The following is a 21,403-nucleotide window of genomic DNA, read 5'->3' on the forward strand; positions in this document are numbered from 1 at the left end:
AAAATGTGATTAAGTCCAGTTCTGTATCTTGCAACCTACTAAATAAGCCCCCAAAAATGTTAGTATTATGCGACAAAATATATCAGGAAATAAAAAGAAATGGATATCTTGTGAAAGAATTGTAAGAAGAAACGACGTTTGTAGGCCATCGTACATGAGTCAATTCATTCAAAAGAGAAAAATAATTTTGCATTCCCGGAAAACTCAGCAAAATGTCACTTGATGTCAAGTTTTGGACATGTTTGATAATTAATTATCTTGCCACACTTGGGATTATGGTGGCTCACTGTTGTTTCAAGCGTTGCTCACCGACTTTGTGTGAACGCTCAGACCCGTAAGGAAAATTCCAGGGAACATTGCCTGTCAACCTGTACGTTTTTGCCGTACAAAGTACGTTTATTATGCATTTTAAGACGTGTACGACGCACAATAAAAACAGTAAGGAAAAACGCAAATTTTTCAATGATGGGTACCATCCGGTAAACACCGACTATCATGAAACGGCAAATCAATCAAGTCAAACCAGTTCGCCGCGGTAGCCTCTATCTCGGTATGTTTTTTTTTTCCGGTGCAAACGAAGAGCGGTTTGATGTTACTGTGCGCATGCGTCTGCCCCCTGGGGATTTCCCATCATGCATCATTCCTTGGTAGTTGTGTAGAGAAAGGAAGTCCGTCTCTTTTTAGAGAGAGGGGCTTTTTCGGCTCAACTCATTCAAGAGAGCCGGCTCTCAAACGGCTCACTTGCTTTGATGCATTATATTACGAATGATGATGTCGTATAAAGAAGTTAAGAAAAAACGAAGTATAAAAAGAGAAAATGAAAAAAAGACAGGTTTGGGGTAATCCCTTTAATCAGTTTATTACCAACAATAATTTCATGCAGGAAAATGAATTCATAATTTGAGTAAGAAGATTCTACTTAATTCTATTTGCATGTATTTTTTCCTTCTACAGTAAACGTCCAAGCGACTTCATTTTTTATAATAAACCTCATTCATGTCGAGCAACTCAGTATCTCACAACAAACTGTTCATGAACAATATATATGATATAACAAACCACATGTACAATATAACATGTTAAACGACAGAAATAAACACGTTTGGAAAAAAAAAATATGGTGTAAGATTATTTTGTATTTTGTAAGGGAAAATACGGCAGTTTGTAAGGACATGGAGCCCTGGAGTTTGACAGGTATGATTTAACCAGGCGTTCTGGTCAACGCATATAGACAGACAATAAAGCTTAGACTTAGTAATAACATAGTAGTAACATAGTAATAACATAGTAATAACATAGTGATAACATTGTGATACCATCGTAACAGTCAATGCACGTTGTGTGTCCCCGGTCTTCTTCAGGGACTTTGTGGCTTGTCAAGAATCCTTAGCAATCGTCCGTTTTCACGAGCTTCTGGCCCTACTGGACGACCAACACAGCCGCTTCGCTCTAGAAAACAACTTCCTGCAGCAGCACAATTTCCGCAAGATCAAGAGGAACCTGCAGGTGGGCTCGCCCAAAATACAAACTCCTATTTTGCTTTCCACAACCGCTCAAGTTCTTGGTGCCTCTTTTCTAGGATCGATTCCAAGAAGACCCGATGCGCATGGCCATGATCCTTTCCAAGAACCTAAAGGACGAATATGTCATCCTCACATGTGCCCAAAGCGCCAGGGTGAACAAAAAGATATATCTTTTGTGTAGAGTTTAGCCCCGCTATAACGCGGTTCACTTTTCGCAGTCTCGCTACTCCGCTGATTGGCGTTCGGCATTCTGATTGGCTCTTCGCTTTCATACCTGTGCGTCAATAACGTTGCCGTTTAATATCTACTGTAAAACCCCGGGATACGACATGGATCCGTTTTAAGGTGGTGCCATACTAATGCATACCTAATGGTATCTTAAGCCTTAAAAAAAATGGAATAACAAAATACTATATAGTAAGTATTACTGTAAATTCCGGACTATAGAGCGCACCTGATTATAAGCCGCACCCACCACATTTTAAGAGGAAAACCGATTTTGTACATACACAAGCCGCACTTGTATATAAGCCGCATGCGCCCACATTTAAACATGTAACACAAACATAAAATTAACCCAAACACAACTTCGAGTCCCGCGATTGAAACTAAATGTCCTTCATTAAAGTCCAGAGTCCAAAAATCACAGCCGGCAAAATAAACGGAAAATGATACCGGTACTTAAGGTTTGATGCAGACCTGCAGAGTCCGGGTCCCGTTGAAAGTAATCCTAAGAAAAAAGGGTATATTTCCAAAGGTAAGGGTGGGAAAAATATATCAGATTTACTCACGCAACTCCTTTTTCTTTAACCAACTTTTTACCCCCTCTTCTTTCCTTGTCTGTCCCTCACCTTTAGCGGTCCCCACTTAAAGTCGGCACCCCGCGTTTGTTCCGCCCCTCCTTTTTCATTCACCCGTGCAAAACATATCAGAGTAAGTGTCTAAAATAAATACATTACAAAAATATACAGTTGCAAATACATATTATACATGGGTTACGCATATTTACAAAGAAAGACGATACACCGAGAGATTTTTCAAAGCTTTAATAAAAATAATATAGCTTTCATCCCAAACGGTGGCTGTGACAGGGCAGTTAATGGTAGCAACACTCAAGCGCTGCTGACGGCCGCTAGAAAAATTACTCAAATTGGCCGCATCACTGAATAAGCCGCAGGGTTGAAAGTTAGGGAAAAAAGTAGCGGCTTATAGTCAGGAATTTACGGTACTTACATATAATATGCCCGCACATGTTGTTGGCCTGGAGAGGGATGGGTGCCACCGGGCTGTACTTGCCATAGACACCGCAGGAAATAGTGCCCCTACAACCATAGCCATCAAGGGAACCAACCAACCATGAATAAATAACATAAATAAATATACATGCTTTAATTGGTTCCTAATTTTTAATATTTCTCCTGATTATTGATTGGTCACAGCCATGCAGCTAGAAGAAGTTAGCCATTTGTGTGTCTTCTTTGTATTTCTTGATCGTCTCAAGCTTTGTTTCCATGGTTAACATGTTTCTGATTCTCCCTTTTACATCTCATCAAGCCTTAGGTAAAATTACGTCACACAAAAATACTGTTATTGTAACGTCAACTTAAAGGTTTTACGAAGCACGCAACACAGAACTGAATGAAGAGAGAAAGCCATTATGGGAGGGAGTTCAGCCAATAGCATATCGGTATTTTCAAGATGCTGTGTCGTAAACCAAACGCAGACTAGCATTTTACAGGATGCCGACCAATTGCAGACAGGTAACTTGGAGACAAAAATAGTCTTTCGTACACCGCCAAGTAAAAATGTTGTTTTTCGGCAGGCGTATCCAAAGGTGCTACGTTACACAAACGTAAAACAGCTTGCCAAATTTATATTAAATACATGTAAATTCCCTTGCAATTTTAAGTTTCTCTAAAACCCTCAAAGTGATGATTGTAAAGGGGAAAAAAATCAAAGTTTCTGCTTAAAGAAATCACCCTATTGCAAGATCTTTTTGCAAAAGTAACTCCACTGCCCTGAACTACTGTCATGCCCCCCGTCGGAAGAAGAAATCCTCTCTGCTCCACTTTGTATTTAAACCTCATACTCAATGCTTATTCTGTGTGTTCAATGAACTGTGTGGAGACTAAATGTAAACAATCCTCCCCTACTGTAGCAGAGGTGCAATTGCACTTGATTCTTTGGAAAGTTAAAAAAAAAGAATCCTCCTTGAGGGAGCCTCGCGCCCTATTATTAGGAAAACACTCAGCTATAGGAAGGCTTTGGATTGATTAATTCTGAAAGACGCTTCCGCATCTCTCTTCTTAACTATGGAATGAAATTACAGGAGGGGGAAGGACCTGTGTCAGCCATGGTGGTGGAGAAGCAAAACCTGGACATCAAAGTCAAGGAGATGAGGGACAAAGCTCAGGTGAGACAATCACAATAACACACTCACTTTTTAAACCGTAACATACCTGGTCTGCTTTTATATAGCACTTTACAATGTGCTCCACACTTACCCAATCGCTCACAATCACAGCACTGTCAGCCATGGAAGGCAACTACCTGCTTATCAGGGGCGTTAGGGATTCAGTGTCTTGCCCAAGGACACCTCGAAATATACCTCAGAGGGTATGGGAGTCAAACCTGCGACCTCTTGATCCCAAGACGAGGGCTTTTCCTCCTGAGTTACTGCCGCCCACTGCGCCTTTTTCCTTTCTCCATGTTGTGTACACCACGTTTTTGGATCATGTGTCCATTCAAAATAGCGACTACCACAGAGTCAGTGTTTACGAAGAGGGGCACATATTTACTACTGCACCAGAAGAAAACGCAAATGAAGGCATCGTCATGTAAAATTTCAGCGCTATAATTCGAGACGACAGCGTCAGGGCAAACATATTGCTGAGTATAGTGCCAGATTGTTATACAGACTTAAAGTCGTCATTTTGTGTTGTTATTTGCTTGTGGTATTTGGGTTAAAGAAACGCCGGCAACCTGAGAATGGAAAGTGAAGTATTTTTTTGCAACGAAAGCCGCAATTTCCTCCCACTTAGCCAGCACCTCTCTAATCCCTTTTGTAGATTCAAGCTTTTCTTCTGCTGTTTTTTTTTTTTTGCAGCAGTCAAGTCATGTTTATTTGTGATGCCCTTAATCACAAAGAGTCTCAAAGGGCTGATCAGATAATTGCAAACCTCAGACTATTATTACACATTTGTGATTTACTCAAGATCTAAAAATCATGTTTTGATGAATGCACATTCAAGATTAAAAATCGCATATGTGAATCGCAGATACATCATATTTTTGGCTCTGCAAAATACACGATTCATACCAGATTTCGTCTTTTAATGACAACTGAGAAATTTGAAAATTGGCTATTAAAGTCCATAAAAAGTACTTGAATTTGGCCATGAAAAAAGTGTACGAACCCTGTATGTTCAGTCAAATATCCATCAATATTGGCCTAATGAAAATCAAAATGGTTTGCTTCTTTGTTTAACCTATAAGATTGAATGTGCGTGGAGAGTGACTTTGAACGCGCCCATAAACACCAGGGCATTTCTTGAAAAGGGGAGGGAGGTTCCAATATGGCCCTTTAACATTTTTAGGGATCAGAATTTTCCGCGGATTTCCGCTGTTTTTGAACCCCAAAGGTCATTCCCGTAAATCGTCTAAATTCGATGAGAAAATATTTTGGGGGGGGTGAGGTATGATACGTGACTGTTTCATCACCCCAAGTTAGCAGTTAGAGATCGCGAGAAAAATCGGCAAAAAGAAGCGCAGCGCTTTAGATCTATAACACACAACCAATAGATCGACTCCTACCATTGGTCGATAGGTTCGCTGATAACCAATCAGCGGAGCTTTTGTTCAGAGCATTGGCTTTCTCAAACATGGCGCTCCTTCCGGTCTTTTCAAACGGTGAAATGAGTGTTTGAAAAAGTAAATATGAAAATACTAAGAAAAAAAGACGAGGCTTTTGTCTCCGAGATTGATAAAGGAATCAAGAATAAATTTAAGTGGTCATGGCTGGAGAAGACTGTCACAGACTGACATGTATTTTCTTTAAGCATGTTCAGTTTGTGCATTCTATTTTCAAATTAATGATGAATGGTTATTAATGTATATATTTTCATATATATTGTTGATTAGTAGCTAAATACAAGGTCCATCTTCATCATCAAAACACAACAACAATGGTGATGGTTGTAACATTGTAATCCCCAATTGTTTTAAACATCTTAAAACTGGAAAAAAATACATGGTTTCTGTTTTGTTGGATTTAATTCATTCTAGTGCAATTTTCACATAGCAAATAAGATAAATGCCGTTGGCTTCGGGTGGGTTTGCCCCCCTGAGCCCCCCACCGGGCTCCGCCCTGGATCTGGCCGGGGCCTGCGGCCCCTGGACCCTGGCTATTTCAGCTGAAAATGAAAATCTCCATTCTGATCCCTGCATTTTGGATTCACGACCCCTGCCCTAACTCCTAAACCCTAAACCTTACCTTCAACCCTAACCGTTAAAACGTGACATCACTCTTAAACCCTAAATCCTCAACCCACGCTTTGGTTCTTTTCTGACTCGACGGCGTTTTTGACAAACAGGTGGCGGATCAAAGCATCAAAAATCTGGAAGATCAGCAGGATGAATACGACTTCAAATTCAACACTTTGAGGAACAGAGGTGAGAGCCGCCCTGAGAATCTCTGTCACGCGACGCTATTTAGAGAGTCGACTCCCGTTTTGTAGAAAACGAGATCAACGAAATGATGCCCAAGGAACTGGAGAGGGAGAAAATGATCATCCAACGCATGTGCTTGGATCTTAAAGCCAAACGGCAGGTGGGTCAACTTGTTTTCCTCAGCTTCCTTCTCCGCTAGAAAGTCCATATTTGCGCCATCAGGACCAGATCCAGCAGCTGGTGGAGCTCCTCAACGTCACCCAGACTTTACTGTCGGACCTGATTTCCCAAGAGCTGCCCGAGTGGAAGCGACGGCAGCAGATCGCCTGCATTGGGGGCCCGCCCAACGCATGCCTGGACCGGCTTCAGAGCTTGTGAGCGCCGAACCACCTTAAATCTCCAAATTTCGTGCTGCCAGATTCAAACACCGGCAGAAATATTGTACTCTTGTGGCTAGGTTTCAGCACCGCGATCAGGGTTCAATTCCTGTAGCATGTAATGTTCGAAACATTACACTTATACTGTATATACCAGGGGTCGGCAACCTGTGACACGCTTGCCAGCAGTGGCACGCGAGCGCACGGCAAAATAATAATGATTACATTTCAAAAATGCACATTTTTACCTGAAATTTAGACATTTTGAGTTGCGCGCTGTGTTATTTAGAGGCTTTACGTTAGCGCCCCTCCTCTGCTTCTTGTGTCAGTGTGTCTTTGCGCGGCGCCTCGCAGAGGAGAGATCCGTGTTTGAACTCAGCCAACGAAACACAGGCGCGCGATAAATGAACGAATCATGACTGCTCCTCGAGCGAAAACATCTCGTTCTTTCCAGCCAGCGTGGACAGACGAATGAGGCTATGTACAAAAAAATGACCGTGCTGTTTTGTGCATTATGCCTCGAGAGCGTTGTACCTCGCACAGCAAGTGTTAAACGTCAAATATTTTAAAGAAGCGTGTGTGTGCGTGTATGTGTGTGTGCGCGCGCGTGCCTTCTGCCTTGCTGCTGTTATTTCAAGTTTTGATATCTTCTGCAACAAAATATCATTGATGAATTGTATGGTAGCTGTCCATAGCACTTGCTTTTTGATTTTAGTTCATTGTTAATGAAGAATGGTTGATTCTTGTGGCAAAAAGTTGAAGTCATGGATGGCTACAGGCCTTTTCACTTGTTATTTTTATTCATTTTTTAGTTGATTGATGAACAAGAATAGTGGAAGATAAATTGGTCAGTTATACCAATGTTTTTCAACCAGTGTACCGTGAGACCTTGTCTAGTGTGCCGCTGGAATTTGCCCAATTTCATCTTTCAAAAAAATCAGGCCATTATTCAGTATTTTTGCTATCTTCAGGCGAGGAACTGTAATAGTCATCCATATCAGTAGGTGGCAGTAGATTTTTCTATACTTTTTATGTACTAATTATCTGCTCTTAAGGGAGCACAGTACATTTAATAACCTGGATTGTTAAACAAAGCGGTTTAAGATTGCACTGTAAAAAAAAAAAAAGCACATCATTCTTTTTTATTTTGAGTATTATTTTCTTCTATTTATATACTAATTATCTGCTTATGTGGTAGTACAGTGAAATATTTGACATTTCTTCATTTTCAAACATTTTCGACGGACGGTGTGCCACGGAACTTTCTTATAAATAAAAGTGTACCTTGGTTCAAAAAGGGTTGAAAAGATAGATAGATAGATAGATACTTTATTCATCCCCGAAGGGAAATTCACATTTCCAGCAGCATCCCTGAGCTGAGAACAATACAATAATAAAGCAAAAACAATACAATATACAAATACCCAGTGTGACGTGCAAATGCCCACTGTAAGCGTGTTATATAGAATAACTAAATAGTGCTACGCAGAATACATATTGCAATAAGATTCGGTAATATGCAATGTAGGTGGTGTGGTTTACTGTGGGCTTTTACTCTGCCGGGTAGAGTTAAAGAGCCTCATGGCATGAGGAAGAAAAGATCTCTTCAGTCTGTCCGTAGTACAAGACAGTAACAGCAGTCTGTCGCTGGAGATAATGCTGTGTAGTGGATGCTATGGATTGTCCATGATTGACCGCAGCTTTTCCAGTGCCAAAAAATATACGATTAAAATGTCTATCCATGTTGTATATTTGGACTGGTGCAAAATGACAGCTCTGTTGGATATTAAAAAAATCTTATACGAATCATTTATCTTGGTGTGGCACACTGATTTACAATGAAATCTGAAAGTGGCACTCCACACCAAAAAGGTTGCTGACCCCTGGTATATACAGTAAAAACGTGCAGCGGTTATAGCTCTTACTGTAGCTTCAATGCAATGCACCTTTATACCCCTTTGCGTCTTATGACAAAAGGCTACTTTTGGGGGGGTGCAGTTTTTTTCATAATTTGGCCTCGACTTATACTCATGAAATGATAATATATCATTGAGTTTAAAATTTGTAGTCGCGGTACTGTATATACAGTGGAACTTCGGTTCTCGACCATAATCCGTTCCAGAACCCTGTTCGAAAACTGATTTGTTCGATCACCGAAATAATTTTTCCCATTAAAAATAATGTAAATCGTTTTAATCCGTTCCAACACCCTGAATGTTTACCTTGAATGTTTAACGTAAACATGAAGCTAACCCAGGCTAATCGTACGTTCGCGTTATCGTGATCTTCCGCACGAAAGATTACGCTAACATGAACGTGTAAAAATAAAAAAAATCAGGTCGTTTACAAGTCATTTAGCACCCGGGTCTCCACAACAAGTGGCGAGCGGTTCATTGAAAAGGGGGCTGCGTTCCAACACCCTGAATGTTGGGCTCCGTTCCAACACCCTGAATGTTTACCTTGAATGTTTAACGTAAACATGAAGCTAACCCAGGCTAATCGTACGTTCGCGTTATCGTAATCTTCCGTAGGAAAGATTACGCTAACATGAATGTGTAAAGATGAAAAAAAAAGGATAAAGAAAAGGATTAGGAATAGGATTTCTTACCTGATCGTAGATTTAGCCATGCTGTATTCCCTAGCAAGATGAGACACTCGCACACTTCCTTCATATTTTGCTATTATTTTTTTCTTAAATGCAATAGTTGTACGCACTACTTTTCTTTTTTCAACTGTAGTAACTTTGCTGCTTGCACTGACTTTCTTCGGAGGCATAATTAGGGGCTAAAACACTTCGTACACCTATATTAAAAGCGAAAGCAAAACGAAGCACGTCCGCACGCGATAACAGTTGGTCAGGAAAAGAGCCATCTACACCCGTACGCCGCTCAGCATCGCACCCTAGCGTACGCACTCACGCATTACCGGCGTTCGAACTCCGATTTTTTTGACCGAACAGCGAAGCAAGAATTTCTCTAAATTTTTGGTCGGACTCCGATTTGTTTGAACTGAGAGGCGTTCGAAAACCGAGGTTCCACTGTAATGTTATTTTTGCACAAAAACGCAAGAAGACGCTCTATGCCTGTGTGGATCATTTCAGCCTTGCCTTGTTTTGGGGTGAACTTCCCGAGTTGGAGGAGTTGTTTACTGGTAAAAGTGAGACAGAGGATAATTATTTCATTGGATTTCATGACTTGGAGTAAAACTTAGGTAAGCATGTTCTTTATGCTAGAGTCATCTGAATAGCTCTTAATATGTTACATCGTTACTGACCTATACAGGCAAGTCTAAGATATGCACGTACGTATAATTAGTATACCGTGTACTTTATCTTTATTTTAATTCCCCTTTCAAGATGACATGTATTTTGGTTTATGGATTTTATCACATACATTTCCCCCCAAAAATGTGACTACCGTATTTTCCGCACTAAAAGGCACACTTAAAAGTCTCAATTTTTTTCAAAAGCTGACCATGCGCCTTATAATACAGTGCGCCTTATATATGGCTCAATATTAAATCGCAAGGTCTCGCAACTTACGCAACAGCCGCCGACTCGATTTTCCCCCGAACGTGGAGTAGTCCGCGGTGTATGCTGGGATTTATATACCGGCGTTTCATTGGCTAACCAATGTGTTAATCATCATTTGAATCGATCGCTATTGGCTGAAGTTATTCGGAGCCTCGGATTGGCTAGAGGGCCGAAACAAACCCTGCAATTGGCCGAAAAAGATGACCGAATAGCAAGCTTGCTAAACAACGCCATAAAGAAACCTGTTTCATTAGTCTGTATTTGTAAATATTTTACTCTCCTGGATTTACTTCACTCACGGTTGTAAGAAGACCATGATTGCGTATCATTATTGAACGTGAGAACTTAGGTGAGCTATGCGGCTTTATATTTTCCCGGTATCTTGTTTTAGAACGATTTTGATGTTGCTGTGATGAGTTGAGTGAATTAAACTCAATTCCAAGTGTTTATTGTCATATGCACAGTAAAGTTGCGAGCGAAAAAGAAAATAGAAACTAAGGAATGGTTGGCATTTCTTGAATCCCAAGACTTTAACCTTCCGAATGATATTTGATAGATGCATTTGAGTGACATCGTACGGTAATCAGTTTGACTGAATCATCTGACTGTTTTGTCGACGTTCCCCTTGTAGCGCCTTATAATCCGGTGCGCCTTATCTATGGAAGATATAGGACCAAAAACTATTTTTTGGGGGTGCGCCCTATAACCCGGTGCGCCCTATAGTGCGTAAAATACGGTAATACTTAGAGAGCTACTTATGTTTTTCTTTCTTAATTTGGCTGGTACAACTAATAATTCTCTGGAGAGGCTTATAGTCTGGAAAATATTTTATGCCTTTCCAATTTGATTCACCATATGTTCCGTTATATTAGGCACACTGGATTTTAAGGTGCGCTTTCAAATTTCTATTGTCCAGGTTAAAACTTGAGATTGTATTAGGATGAAGAAATGACACACTCTGAGTCAGAAATTAGGATTTTGATAGCCCTTCCGTCGGAGGCGCGTGCTTCCAAGATCGGCTCTGGAAGAAATCACGCTCCCCCAATGGCTAGACACTCATTTATTTTGAAAGCAGGCATAATACAACATATCCGATTGGCTTAAGCGAGATTACGGGAATACATAAAACTAATCTGACACAAAACACATGTTTGAATAAAGTGAATAATGCTGGTCGCTAGATGGCGTGAGAGCATAATAAATGCGCAGTAAGGAAAGTGAAACTTTGTAACACAAAAGTTACAATGCGTCACTGAGAAGTCAAGGTAATGGCAAAGGGAAGCAAACTTCCCAGCACTAAAGCAAAGGCCATCTTGATTAATACTTAGCTAACCCCAAGAGGATACAATTGTAAGCTCTTCTCCGGACTTCCCAGCACCAAAGCAAAGGCCATCTTGATTAATAGTTCATCCAAGAGGATCCAAGTGTTGTAAGAATACAATCTTTGGCTTCGTTAAGGCACTTTTGAGGACAAAATCATACAAAGGCACCTTCAAAGTATAATTCCCCTTACACTAAATATTTTTATAAATGTATTTCCTTCTTAATTGTCCACTTTTTGGCTGGTACAACTAATACTCTGGAGAGGCTTATAGTCTGGAAAATATGTTATGCCTTTCCCATTTTATTCACTATATTTTCTGTTATATAAGGCGCACTGGATTATGAGGTGCGCTTTCAAATTTCTGTTCTATTTGGGTTTATTTTGCGCCTTATAGTCTGGAAAATATGGTAAATAGAAATGTTTGATGGCCAACTCTGGTCCTCCTGCCAGGTTCACCTCTGTAGCAGAAACTCTTCAGCAGTTTCGCCAGTATGTGAAGAAGCTGCAAGAACTGGAGCAAAAGTTCACCTACGAAAGCGACCCCATCACCCTAAAGAAAGACTACTTGGAGAGACGAGCTTTGGAGATGTTCAAAAACCTCCTCTCCAAGTAACCAGTACAACTCTTTTAGGTCACCCTTTTATGGGTTGCGGTGTGACCTTGTTTTTTTTTTTATAGTGCTTTGGTCGTGGAGAGGCAACCGTGCATGCCGACTCATCCGCAGAGGCCCCTGGTGCTAAAGACAAACATCCAGTTCACAGTTAAACTGCGGTAAGAAAAGCTTTGGATCAAGCTTCCCTCCGTACAGGAAGTGACGTCATTCTGTGTCGATTAACAATGGCGGCCGAGAAGGAAAAGTGACTGGTGTTTTGGCGTGCACTGACGTGGGGTCTAAATCGACCTCTTACATGTTGTGGGAGAGCTATTTTAAAGTTGGCTAATCGCTAAAAAAGATACACCAGGCATTCGACATTTTACAACTGGCAGTTGGAGAGGGGGAGGGGCCAGGAGAAGAGGAACTCACGTCCGTCTCCTGGCCGCGCTCCTAACTCTGGGGGCCCTTCCCCCGCCAAATTGTTTTTATTTAAGTAGAACAAAGACGGAAAAAGAAAGAAACGCCCCCTTGAAACAGATTGAGATTGAGATACCATCTGGTTTAGAAATACACACTTTTGAGGAAGTACCCCTAGCCCACCTTACAATTGAAACTTCTTTTTTATAATGACACTGTATTTGAACTATAATGGGTGTCCGACCCGAATATTTTACGAATTTTTGCTTTGGTATTCGAACGAAAAATATCATGTGTGAATTTTAGTACAGACTATTATTGGCAGATAATTTGGAAGCGTTATTTTATCAAATACATTTTGCCAAAAATGTGACCTATACTCCAGTACAACTTGGATATGTTTTCCCCTCTTTACTATGCATTTTATGGCTGGTGCGACTTATACTCCAGTTAGTATCACATGCTTTTTCCTCCTTTATTCTGTATTATATGGCTAGAGTGGCTTATACTCTAGTATAACTTTCATATGTTTTTCCCCTCTTTATTACGCATTTTATGGCTGGTGTGACTTATACTCCAGTACGTATCACATGCTTTTTCCTCCATTATCCTGCATTTTATGGCTAGAGTGGCTTATACTCCAGTACAACTTTCATATGTTTTTTTCCCCTCTTCATTTCGTATTTTATGGCTGGTGCGGCTTATACTCCAGTTCGTATCACATTCTTTTTCCTCCTTTATTCTGCATTTTATGGCTGGAGTGGCTTATACTCCAGTACAACTTTCATATGTTTTTTTCCTCTCTTTATTACGTATTTTATGGCTGGTGTGACTTATACTCGAGTTCGTATCACATGCTTTTTCCTCCATTTCTCTGCATTTTATGGCTAGAGTGGCTTATACTCCAGTACAACTTTCATATGTTTTATCCCCTCTTTATTATGTATTTTATGGCTGTTGCGACTTATACTCCAGTTCGTATCACATGATTTTTTTTTCTCCATCACTCTGCATTTTATGGCTAGAGTGGCTTATACTCCAGTGTAACTCGTATATGATTTGTTTCCACTTTTATTCTGCAAAAAAAGTTGGTTCGTAGGATGATGCTGGTCCCGCAGGATGTTGTGGACTCCCTTCAGACCGCGAGTGATATATGTGGTGCCGAACTCTGGGAGTAGTGTTCCCATGCTCCTGGCAGCTTTCATCACCTGCATGAGCACCTGCCGTTAAGGGATCTACGGGTATGGGTTTTTCAGGGCCGATACCTATTAGTAGTATTAGATAAGGCGATAACCGATATTCATTTGCTGTCAAAATTGGCGTAAGACATTTTTATCTATCTATCTACCCTGGTCATATCCCTCGAGAGGGGTAACCGACAGCAAGACAAATACATACACGAGAAACAAAGGAAATAAAAGAAGGGAAAATGTAGCAAAAAACACAACAATTTTTGGGGACCATGGCCTACCCAAATGCCCAAACAAGTTAAGCACCTCGGCACCCAAGTTGGTCATGCTTTCGTCCCTCCAGATGAAACGGGACACAAGAAAGCGGCCATCTCACTCGGATCAGGGTGACAGAACACAACAGCAGGGCCCGACAGCTTTCGCTGGTTTACCCCTGCCGCATCATAAGGGTGCCTAGCCCATCCTTTAGAACAGGGGTGTCAAACTCATTTTAACTTTGGGGCCACACGATAGAACAATCATTCTGTCGGGGGGCGGACTTGTAGATTAAAGAGAAAGAAAAAGAGATAAAGAAATAAGAGAAAGAGAAAGAGGGAAGGAGAGAGGGCAGGACAAAGAAAGAAAAAAAGGGAGAGAGGGAGAGAGCGTGAGAAAAAGAGATTAAAAGAAAAGTCGTGAGAGAGGGGGAAAGAAAGGGAGAGGAAGAAAGAAATCCAAAGAGAAAAAAGACAGACGGAAAGAAAAGAAATCACAAAGGGTAGGAAAAGAGAGAGAAAAGGAAAAAAGGAAGTTAGAGCAAAAGAAGTTAAAAAAACAGAGAGAGAAAGAGACAAAAAGCAACAAAGGAAGAGAAAAAGAGAGACATAGAGAGTGAAAGAGATAGTGGGAGAAAACAGGTGGAAAAGAGAGAGAGAGAGGGAGAAAGAAATACAAGTACAGTGTCTTTGTTTGAGGCACCTGGCTTTGGCAACATCAAGTAGACATATTTCAACCTGCAGCCTGTTTTTCTCTTGCGCTTCACTGAGTGTTGTCTCGCGGGCCGGATTCTATCCCTTAGCGGGCCTGATCTGGCCCGAGGGCCGCCCGTTTGACACCTGTGCTTTAGAACGAGTCCACAATCCCACTATCCTTTCACAACAAGTTTAAAATACATTTGTACCAAAAAAACCACACTCTTTTGTTCAACAGCAGGGCCCGACAATTTTCGCTGGTTTACCCCTGCCGTATCATAGAGGTGCCCTGCCCTTCCCTTAGAACACGTCTAAACATCCCACTATCCTTTTACAACACCTCTCCACTCATTCCTATCACCAACAAGAGCTCTAGCTTCCACTATATTTAGACCTCTCTCCTGCAGTCCATTTATAAGAGCATCCATCGCGGCCTTCTTCTTGGTCTCCCTCCATTGACTTCTGCTCTGTAGATCCTCTTCAACATTCGTTCCTCATCCATCCTCTCCATGTGTCCAAACTAACCGAGTATTCTCTTATCCACACGCTTGCTCAGTTCCACTACGACTCCAGTTCTGTCTCTCACAATTTCCTTTCTCAATCTATCCAATCTTGTTACTCCTAACATGCTCCTCAAACACTTCATCTCAAAAAGATTTCATTTCCTTCTCAAATCTGCGTTCAGACTCCAAGTCTCTGCACCATACAACAGAGTCGGCACAATTACACTCTCATACAGTCCCCTCTTAACATCCATACTCATACTTTTGTTGCTCATCCCTCTCCTCAGAGCACCCAAAATCTTGCTCCCTTGATTCACTCTGTGCAATACCTTGCAATCCATCCCACCAACTGCAGCCACATCACAACCCAAGTACCTAAAGCTTTCAACTTCTTCCAGCACCTGTCCATGCAACCTTATTTCTAACGCCCTGCCCACTCCACCACGTGAACACTTCATCACCTTACTCTTCCCAACATTCACACATAACTTACGCCCATCACACCTTCTTCCAAACTCCATGACCAACCTTCTCAATGTTTCCTCAGAATCATCCACAAGCGCTGTGTCATCTGCAAACAACAACTGACACACCCTTCCACTGTTATCCATCATCTCTACACCTCTGCCAAATACTCTTGCATTCACCTCTCTCACCACACCATCCATGTACACATTAAACAGCCATGGTGACATCACACACCCCTGTCTCACACCGGTCAACACAGGAAACCACTCACTTGTCTCACTCCCTACTCTTACACATGCTCTGCTGTTCACATAACACTCTTCAATGCTTCCAACAACTTTCCACCCACTCCATACATTACCATCATCTGCCACGACGCCTCTCTATCAAAAAGACGCAAAAATAAAGGAAGAATAATTGTTACAAATTCCAATAAAACATTTAACAGCTCTCTGAAACCTTTTACAGTAAATACATGTTAACACGACTAACTCGACCAATCTTTCAGTTCAACAAAAAAAAATTAAAAGTGCAGGAAATAATGTTAGTCTAATCAGCAAATCGTATCAATGTACCGTACATATAAACCTACAAAGCTCCCTGAAAGGGTATCAGCGGCAGTTGGGCATGGACCTCTGTCACAGGGTTGCCTGGCTGAAGTCCTGAACCCATTGCAGGGTCTTACCGCTCTGCCACCCTGGACAGTTCTGCCAAAGAGGACCGGAAGCGCATGCGGGCTTTATGGGTCAGGTTGAATCTTGTTTTTTATCAACGACACAGAATGACATCACCTTCACTTAATCGCCTTACCTTTTCACGGTTAGGGCTTAGCCTACTGTGTCAATTCCTATATGTCTATCCATTGGATAGTACGTTGGCTAACCACACTTAAGATATGCTGATTTTCCCGTTTTATTTCTTTTGTTGGAAATTAATATCAAAATGTACCGTTTACCAAATTGTTCGAATTAGGTATCTGACTCCATTAACCAAACACAACCTAAATTAACCCAACAATTTATGCGCGCTCGTTTCTTGAAGGAAAAGATGAACAGGAAAGCCGACATTTCCACACTCATTTACAATTTAACTAAGTGTACTCCATCGAAAACCGCCGAATTAGTGTCGTTGGAGTCTCTGGGAAACCCTCTTCCGAAGTCCTTTAGCTCTCTTCTCATTGGCCATCTTCTCCCCGCACAATGGTGTGCCGGCTCCTCCCATGGGCGTGCCAAGGAAGCCCAACGTGGGCTTCACAATCTCAGAGACGAGCGTCCCGATGTCTGTGGTTCCTCAAAACAACGCCTGCCGTCCTCCGTCAGTCTTGTTATCAACAGACCTAGACAAAATATTCTGCATTTGGAACGGCCTGGCCTGTCTTTGAACTAAAGCCTACTCAGTGAAAATCTTCATTGCGTTATGAGTCAATCGTATAAAATCCTTCACTTTTCATCGGCTGTTTGCATTCAGGTTCCTGGTGAAGCTTCCTGAGCTCAACTACAAGCTCAAAGTCAAGGCTGTGTTCGACAAGTATGTATCTCTCGCTCGCCAAAACGTATCTCGTATCCACTTTTCATGGTGCGTCCTCTTCACCTTTGTAGGGACTTGCCGAATACGAAAGGGTTGGTCTTCCTGCACACTTCCAGAACATTAAGAAAGTCTTCTTTTTTTGAACGACAAGATTTTTTTCCAGAATCCGGAAGTTCAACCTCTTGGGAACCAACACCAAGGTCATGAACATGGAAGAGTCCAACGGCAGCCTGGCGGCAGAGTTCCGACATCTGGCGAGTATTTTTTTCATTGAGCTCTTCACTGAGTGAGATTGGACCTTCGGGTTGGTTGATTTTCATGTTTGTTCACCAAATCTTAAAGTTGTAAAATTGGTGTTTGAAAGAAGATCCAACACACTGTGCAGTTGACCAATGGAAGCCTTGGTGCGTATTCAAGACTCATTAATAAAACTTTTCATTACATAGCGCATACAGTGATACCTCAGTACTCGACCATAATGAATGAAAACTTTATTCGAACATCGAAATAAAAAACAGAACAAAAACAACAAAATAACGTTACATAATGTGTTCGAAAAAGGGTAGTCAGAAGCAAATGCTTATATTCCCTACCCCTTCATCTTCCCCACCAAATACACCAATGATATAACAACAATTGTAATGATATTAATAATAACAGTTATTCGACCATAATCCGTTCCAGAACCCTGTTCGAAAACCGATTTGGTCGCTCACCGAAAATCGTTTTTCCCATTAAAAGTAATGTAAAATCATTTGAATCCGTTCCAACACCCTAAATGTTTACCATGACCGTAAACATGAAGCTAACCCAGGCTAATCGTACGTTCGCGTTAGCGTAATCTTCCGTACAAAAGATTACGCTAACATGAACGTGTAAAAATTCAAAAATCAGGTCGTTTTGTTGTAGAAAAATAAACTTGCATTTGTAGAATAGATTTGCATACATTTAGATAGAAATGTAGAAAGACTTGCTTACAGTTGGGAGAAATGTTGTTTACATCTCGGGAAGGTCTCGGCGGACGAATTAGTATAAACAATCCTCCTTAAGGGAGGACAAGAGATAACGGCAAAGGGCAAGGTGACATGAACCGGCATAAACTTAAAAACACTTCCAAATAAGGACGGAACCCTGGGCATGTACGCCTTCATGCGTGAAAAGGGACGGGGCCAAACCGGGTACACGTGCTATGTTGAAAACTACAAACACCCACGCATATCTGTGATTCGCTGAGTTTTTTGTTGAAATTGTGTATCAATAAAAAATAACTCCGTCTTACGTCATTTGATTCCTGCATTTCTTTGAACACGTATGAGACGTTTCAACAAATTGGTCTTATCTTCTTCAGTTTACACGTCATTTAGCACCGGGGTCTCCACAACAAGTGGTGAGCGGTTAAAGGATAAAGAAAAGATTTATGAATAGGATTTCTTACCTTTGTGGTGGTCTGCAGAAGCCATGCTCTATTCCCTCGAAAGAAGGGAAACTCGCACACCTTCTTCATATTTTGCTGTTATTTCTTTCTTAAATGCAATAGTTGTACGCACTACTCTTCTTTTTTCACCTGTAGCAACTTTGCTGCTTGCACCGACCTTCTTCCGAGGCATAATTAGGGGTTAAAACACTCCGTTCACCGATATTAAAAACGAAAGCGAAAAGAAGTGCGCGGTCACGTGACAACAGTTCTTCACGAGGGGTGGGGGCAATCTACACCCGTACGCCGCTCAGCATCGCCCCTAGCGTACCGGCGTTCGAACTCCGATTTTTTTGAACGAAAAGCGAAACAAGAATTTCTCTAAATTTTTGGTCGAGAACTGAGAGGCGTTCGAAAACCGAGGTTCCACTGTATGTTTTTGTTGACCTTAAATAACAGTTTTGCAGTGAAAAAGTTTACTAAATCATCTAATTTTATGATCTCGATATCCTACCCTGTGTATGCTTTTAATTGCACGTTTTTGGAGGATAAAAAGGGCTGGAGTGAACTTTTGTAAATCTGTTTTAAACCAGTATTCGAAGACTGTTTGAGACCCGAACCTTTTTCCCCATACAGAGTCATGCTATTTACAGGGTTTGGGTTTTGAGTTTTTCCTTGTTTTCTTGGTTTAAGATCAGATGATGGTGTAATTGTAATCCTGTGCAGTCCTTTCAGACATTTTTGTGATTAAGGGCTATATAAATAAATGTGACTTGACTTGTACAGGTGATAGATAGATAGATAGATACTTTATTCATCCCCGTAGGGAAATTCACACTTCCAGCAGTCTACCCCGTTGTTTATTAACAGATGAACATGATGCCCGAGGGTGCTTGTAGCGGAGTGGTTGACGTCACGCGAGTCCAAAAGTTCGACATCCCTGCGGCAGATCTTTCTTTGTGAAAATCCAGGGATACACCACCTCGTGTTAGCAAGTCCGCCTCCTCTCCCATTCCCCCCGGCTTTCGTGTCTCTGTTTAGCGGCGTTGAAGCCAGAATAGCTCCGGGTGGCTACACGTTAGCGTCCGGAATGCTAAACGTGAGCCACGTTTCCGCAAAACACAGCAACTGCGCTCCCTGTGCGCTTTGATGTTTTCCACCAGTACTCGATTATCTTATTTGGTCGTGAGTTCGCATTTACCATGATTACGGACGGTACCGAAGACTTATAACGCCGCTAGCCGCTTAGCTAGCTCCGGCTCTTCTTCCACGATAGGCCCCTTCATCACGCCGGCACGAGAATTCTTCAGGGCAAGGAGTTGAAATTCCTTGAATACACGCATTTTTTGTGCGCTAAAACCCATGTCCCATAGGATAGAAGTAATCCATAGTGTAGTTGTCAAAACGGGAAGAAAAAACACCGAAGATAGGAGCAGACAATAAAACAATAGGGCAGCTGCTGGAAAAGGCAGCCGCTCGTGGCAGCGCCGCTTTGAACTATGGTGAACTAGGTGTTCGAAATCCTTAAAAATGCTTAATTTCAAAGTTGTGTTTTCAAGGATTGCAAAGTGCTTGGATTTTAGGTGAAGTGTAAGTAAATGCTTGAAATAGTTGCCATGTTTCTCAACTAGTCTGCTAAAAAATAACGCCCACACTGTGCTCTGGTGGCTTCAGTTTTCCATTGCATTTCGTCTTACCTTAAGTCATGATTAACGGCAGCTTCTATTAGTTTGTAAGGCATTGTCCTATGAAGCATCATCACCCCTTTCCTATCGCATTCTAGAGGACAGGTGCATGCTACACCTAAACGGGGCACTACGAAAGGTGTATTAATGCAAGGATTTTCTATCAATTATTGCCACATAGTACAGTCATTTTTACCCAACAGTTTCAGATTCAGATATACTTTTATTGTCATTCTTGTACACGTGTATACAGAACGAAATGTCGATACATCTGACCCGCACAGTTTCCTTGAATGTACAGATATAAATAAATGTTGCACTGAGTTAGAGTATTGAAGTACTAATAATATGCTAAATAATTATAGCTATGTATAGTATTATACAGTAGTGCAAAGAGTGCAAGAGGAGCAGCTAACCAGATGTGCAAAATGGGCAGTCAGGTAAACAAGTCAATATACAATAACAAGAACACTGATAGTGCAGAGAACAGATGTGCAAAGGAGTGGCTAGGTATAAGAGAACTGCCAGTAGTGCAAAAAAAACAAAACAAACAGATGTAAAGATTAGCAGCTGTATAGGCTTACTGTGTGTGTGATTGACCATTTAACAGTCTAATGGCCAGGGGGACAAAGCTGTTGCAGAACCTGGTGGTCCTGCACCGCACACTGCAGTACCTCTTCCCAGAGGCTAGCAGAGTGAACAGTCCATGATGGGGGTGAGAGGGGTCCCTAATAATGTCCTTGGCAACAGCTATATGGCGAGAGATTTGTCTGCAAAACAAATATATTTCCGATCTACTCAATATCTAAAAATCAAATGTCTTTATGAATGCACACACAAGGTTAAAAATCACATATTGGTCTTACTTGTGTTTTTTTTGTGTCACCTTCACGCAGCAATTGAAAGAACATAGACTTCAAGGAAAGGTAAGGTAAGATCTCGTCTTCTTTTTCCGCTCTTCACTACCCAACACGACCTCCCTGTGCTAGACGTCGTTGATCGTCACGAAAGAACTTCACTTTCTTTGCTTCGAGTCGGAGCTTCAGTTCGCCCAGGCTGGTACCATAAAGTTGGAGGTGAGGGCACGTGATCGACAGACCATACAAACTACTCTAGTTACGAAAAACTCGAGATACGGGATGTCTTTGGAGCAAAAATTGCCCGGCATATGACAGAAAATCCAAGTTACGAGAATTTCCAAAAGCTACCTTTAGAGGGTGCTCTAAATGG

At 41.5% G+C, this 21,403-nt stretch overlaps 1 protein-coding gene across 1 annotated transcript in view; it reads left to right on the forward strand.

The window, feature by feature from the left end:
* Window positions 1-21,403, forward strand: part of stat1a (signal transducer and activator of transcription 1a) — a 49,209-nt gene that overhangs the window by 7,502 nt on the left and 20,304 nt on the right. The window contains exons 3-15 of the mRNA XM_088330553.1: window positions 1,362-1,506; window positions 1,580-1,675; window positions 3,853-3,936; window positions 6,116-6,194; window positions 6,260-6,351; window positions 6,414-6,565; window positions 11,875-12,033; window positions 12,103-12,195; window positions 17,015-17,074; window positions 17,146-17,166; window positions 17,238-17,328; window positions 21,070-21,099; window positions 21,163-21,249. Coding sequence (XP_088186679.1) covers window positions 1,362-1,506; window positions 1,580-1,675; window positions 3,853-3,936; window positions 6,116-6,194; window positions 6,260-6,351; window positions 6,414-6,565; window positions 11,875-12,033; window positions 12,103-12,195; window positions 17,015-17,074; window positions 17,146-17,166; window positions 17,238-17,328; window positions 21,070-21,099; window positions 21,163-21,249 — 1,189 coding nt within the window. The remainder of the gene's footprint in view (window positions 1-1,361; window positions 1,507-1,579; window positions 1,676-3,852; window positions 3,937-6,115; window positions 6,195-6,259; window positions 6,352-6,413; window positions 6,566-11,874; window positions 12,034-12,102; window positions 12,196-17,014; window positions 17,075-17,145; window positions 17,167-17,237; window positions 17,329-21,069; window positions 21,100-21,162; window positions 21,250-21,403) is intronic.

Source organism: Urocampus carinirostris, chromosome 3, assembly GCF_059441175.1.
Source record: "Urocampus carinirostris isolate Australia breed hairy pipefish chromosome 3, RoL_Ucar_1.0, whole genome shotgun sequence".
In the NCBI taxonomy this organism is placed as follows: Eukaryota; Metazoa; Chordata; class Actinopteri; order Syngnathiformes; family Syngnathidae; genus Urocampus; species Urocampus carinirostris.